The sequence below is a fragment of the Echinops telfairi genome, unplaced genomic scaffold, assembly GCF_000313985.2.
Source record: "Echinops telfairi isolate 266 unplaced genomic scaffold, ASM31398v2 ScPeMD7_21;HRSCAF=78, whole genome shotgun sequence".
NCBI classification, from domain to species: domain Eukaryota; kingdom Metazoa; phylum Chordata; class Mammalia; order Afrosoricida; family Tenrecidae; genus Echinops; species Echinops telfairi.
The window spans coordinates 16439170-16443459 of NW_022103918.1; the positions used below are offsets into that span (position 1 = coordinate 16439170).

Below are 4290 nucleotides of genomic sequence, written 5' to 3' on the forward strand. Positions count from 1 at the left end.
GAGAATGATGAAGGAAACAAATGTACAAAAGTGCTTGACACAATGGATGGATGGATGGATTGTGATAAGAGTTGTATGAGCCCCAATAAAATGATTTTTTTAAATTTTGACTTTAAAGATTGAAGTGTACTGATCACAGCCATGGTCTTTTCTTTCACACTATTTGTACATGAAGAAGCCATGGAATAAGGAATATGATTGTCAATGTCAATAGATCCTGGCTGAAAGCAGAGAATACCAGAAAATATGTTTACTTGTGTTTTATTGACTATACAAAGGCATTCGATTATATGGATCATAAGCAAACTATGGATAGCCTTGAGAAGAGTGAGAATTCCAGAACACTTTATTGTGCTCATACACAACTTGTACCTGGACCAACCAGCAGTCATTCAAACAGAACAGGAATATCAGAGAGTCTACAATCAGCAAAGGTGTGTGTCAGGGCTGCATCCTATCAATCTGATTGTGCAATCTGTGTGCTGAGCCCAAAAAGCAGAGAACATAGACAATAAGAAAGAGACCATGGCAGCAGGATCAAAGGAAGGCTTATTAACAACTGTGATATGCAGATGACACACAACCTTGCCTTGCTGAAAGTGATGAGAACTTGAAGTACTTGCTGTTACCAAGGATTGCAGCCATCAGTGTGGATTACAACTCAATGTAAAAAAAAATTTAAATCCTCACAACAGCATTGGTAACATCATGATAAATGGGGGAAAGACAGAAATGGTGAAGAATTTCATTTTGCTTGGTTCCATAATCAATAATCATGGAAGTAGCAGTCAAGAGATCAAATGATCCATTGCATTGGGTAAATCGCAAGACTTCTTTTCAGTGTTGAAAAAAAGGAGGTTACTTTGAGGACTCAGAAGACTGAAGAAGAATCGATGCATTTGAAGTATGGTGCTAGAGAAAAAATACTGAAAATACCATGGACTGCCAAAAGAACAAGCAAATCGGTCTTAGAAGAAGTGCAGGCAGAATGCTCCATCGAAGCAAGGATGATGAGACTTCATCTCACATACTTTGGACCTGCTGCCAGGAGAGACTAGTGCGTGGCAAAGGACATCATGCTTGGTGAAGTGGCAGGGCAGCGAAAAAGAGAAAGACCCTAGGAGATGGGTTGGCATCGTGGCTGTGACAGTGAGCTCAAACCTAACACATTGTGAGGCTCAGAGAGCATCAAGACCTGTTTCCTTTGTTGTGCCGAGGGCTGCTATGCGTCACAGCCAACTCATAACTTTAAATGTGCCATGACCTGCCGGAAGGACAAAACAAATGGGCTGGAAGAAAAACTGCCAAAAGTTTCCTTAAGATGGCAAGATGTTGTCTCATGGATGAAGGGGCTTCCAAAATTTCGTGGAAGATCCCATTATTTTTCATTCCATTTTCTCATGAGCTTCTTAAAGCCCTCTCCTACTTGGAACAGGTTGCCAGACTTTAGAGAAGGGGAGCAGCCTTGGAAGAGAGTCAGCCCCAAAGAGGAAGCCCCTCAGTGAGATGGCTGCAGCAATGTGCTCAGACCTAGGTGCTCTTGTGGGGAGGGCATACCACCAGGCAATACTTGATTCTATTGCACACAGAACTGCTATGAATCAGAACCTACTCATTGGCACTTCATAATAACAAGACCAAATCCACAGACTAGCAACGCAATCCTTACTTGATGTGACTACATAATCACTACTGCATGTCTTGCCTAAGTAGCAAAGAGAAAATACGGCGAGGGGGCCTGGTAGTACAAAAGTTTAGAAATCAATTGTTCGTCAAAGGGTTAGTGGTTTGAACCCATCCTGCAAGACTGTGGGAGAAATGAAGACCTGATGCTCTGCCCCCATCAAGGGCATAGCCTGGAAACCTAAGTGCAAAGTATCCTTTGTCTGTGGATTTGCTACCATTTGGAATTGACTTGATGGCCCTAACAATGTAGGTCGAACACGATTTGTAGTCAGAACATTTGGTTTTGAGCATTGGCTGTGTGGCCTTAAGTATATTAATGTTTCAACAAACTGGAGACAAATAATATAAATTTTGACTACTTCACAAATCAAGTATGATTCTACTCTTGAAAATGTTTAAAATAAATTACTGTCACGTTTGGAGGCTCACAAAGCAGCGCTGATCCAACTCTTGATCATGGCATTGAATGAGGTGATTGAATGTAATGGGGCATAGGATGGTAAGATGGCAGAAGCACGGCTCTGAAGCTAGTTAAAACTGGGTTGGACTACTTATCTGTCACTTATTAGCTGTTCTATCATAAGCCCCCTTTTCTCATTCATAAAAACAAAGATAAATACCAATCTAGAAGAATTGTTATAAAAATGAGCAGAGATCATTTTCCCTAACAGTATCAGTACCGTGCCTCACATAGAGTAGTATGTTTCAACAATAGGTTCTTTTCCCTTAAATCTACATCAAAGTTGACGGATAGCTTCATTTATATATTTAATATAGTCAAGACTTCTTTGCAGAAGTTCTATACCCCCCAAAAGGAAGATATGTAGCAAGATCTGGTAGCCTAACGTTTCTTTCTTTTTTTAATCCAATAACATAAAATGCAGGTTGGGGGGAGGGGGGAGAGGCGATACTTCTAATTTCCTACCTCTGACTTTAAAGAATGTGCAGTATGTTATCAAAAGTACATAGCTTCCAAATACCTTTTGTTATTCTTAGAGAGAGATGGCAGGTTGGGGGGCAGAGGAAGAGAAAGGATGGCATTGAAATGTGGGATACAAGTTCCTTTTGCGTCCTCCCTTCTTTATTCAGGAGAGTTCAAGTTCACACAGAGGAAGCTGAGAGTGATCCAGTGACAAGAGCACAGGTAGCTGGGACTGTTGAGATTTGCTCACGTATGATCTTTACCTCAGGATGACAAAGCTCATGAATCGGCTTTTAAAAACGACTTCGATGATGGAGTATTTCATCAGCCACACCTGGGAATGGAGCACCTACAATACAGAAGTGCTAATGCTCGAGCTCAGTCCAGAAGATCACAAAGTAAGTACTCCACAGGAAAACCTGACTCACTTGGAACTTAAAATGACTGAACCTAGGACTCTGTGGAGCAAAAGGAGTTTTCTATGAGGCAGGACTTCCAAAAGTTTGAGAAATGCCATTATGTTTGAATTTCATTTTCCCGTGTATTTTTTAGGTCATGTATTGTTTTGCTTGTTTTCACTTGGGCGGAGCTTCACAGAGCAGACCCTCAGCTTGACACTCAGCAATCGGTACACGCTCCGTCTCAGCTCACTTCCTGCGCTCCCCTCACTCGGTGATCCCTTATCCCACTTCCTCACGGTTCCTGGCCCTTTTTTCCCCGGACCCTGGGAACTCTGTCCTTCAGTAAATGTGTCTTTCGGATCTTCCAGGGTTGAATATGCTAACACAGGGGTGATGCTAGAACGTTCCAGATCTACAAGGAATCATTTGAGTTGGAGGGTGCACCAGTCAACCCGACTGGTAAATGTTTTCTTTTTTGAGGCTTTATACGCAGGAAAAAAGTCGTAGTTGTTTTGTTGCTACGAAAGTAAGTCCATGTTTTCAACCCAAGTGCGGAAAGGCACGTTTAAAGCAGATTAGAGACCTAGCTCACTGGACTTTGGTTAGTGTTTACTGTTGCTCAGCAGCATGTCTTTTGTTTTCTTTGTGTGTGTGTGTGTGTGATTAATCACTATGCTTTAATTATGTTTAATTATGTATAATTTGTAACAATGAAAATACATCCTTCAAGTCAGATATTTACATTATGATTCATAACAGTAGCAAAATTGCAGTGATAAAGTAGCAAGGGAAATAATGTTATGGTTGGGAGTCACCACGCCATGGGGAACTGTATTGAAGGTGGCGGCATGAGGAAGGTGGAGACCCGCCGCCCTAGAGGTGCTTGTCACATGCAGCCAGATCAGCGCTCTGTGGTTGCTGGGTTTGGAATTTGTTCCGACTCAGAACAACCCTATGTACAACAGAACTGAGTATCGGCCAGTCCTGCAGCGTCCTCACCATTGTTCTTACGTTTGAGACCACTGCTGCAGTCTCTGTGTGAATCCATCTTGTGGAGGGCCTTCTTTTTGCTGCTCCTTTACCAAGCATGATGTCCTTCTCCAGGGACTGGTCTTTCCTGAGAGCATGCCCAAAGGATGTGAGATGAAGTCTTACCACCTTAGCCTCTAAGGAGCATTCTGGCTGTACTTCTTCCCAGATAGATTTGTTTGTTCTCTTGGCTGTTTATGATATTTTCAATATCCTTCACCAGCAACAAAATTCAAAGGTATTAATTCTTCT

At 42.0% G+C, this 4290-nt stretch overlaps 1 protein-coding gene across 1 annotated transcript in view; it reads left to right on the plus strand.

The window, feature by feature from the left end:
- FAR2 (fatty acyl-CoA reductase 2) overlaps positions 1-4290 on the plus strand; it is a 49176-nt gene that overhangs the window by 34957 nt on the left and 9929 nt on the right. Inside the window, exon 9 of the mRNA XM_004700195.2 lies at positions 2877-3006. Coding sequence (XP_004700252.1) covers positions 2877-3006 — 130 coding nt within the window. The remainder of the gene's footprint in view (positions 1-2876; positions 3007-4290) is intronic.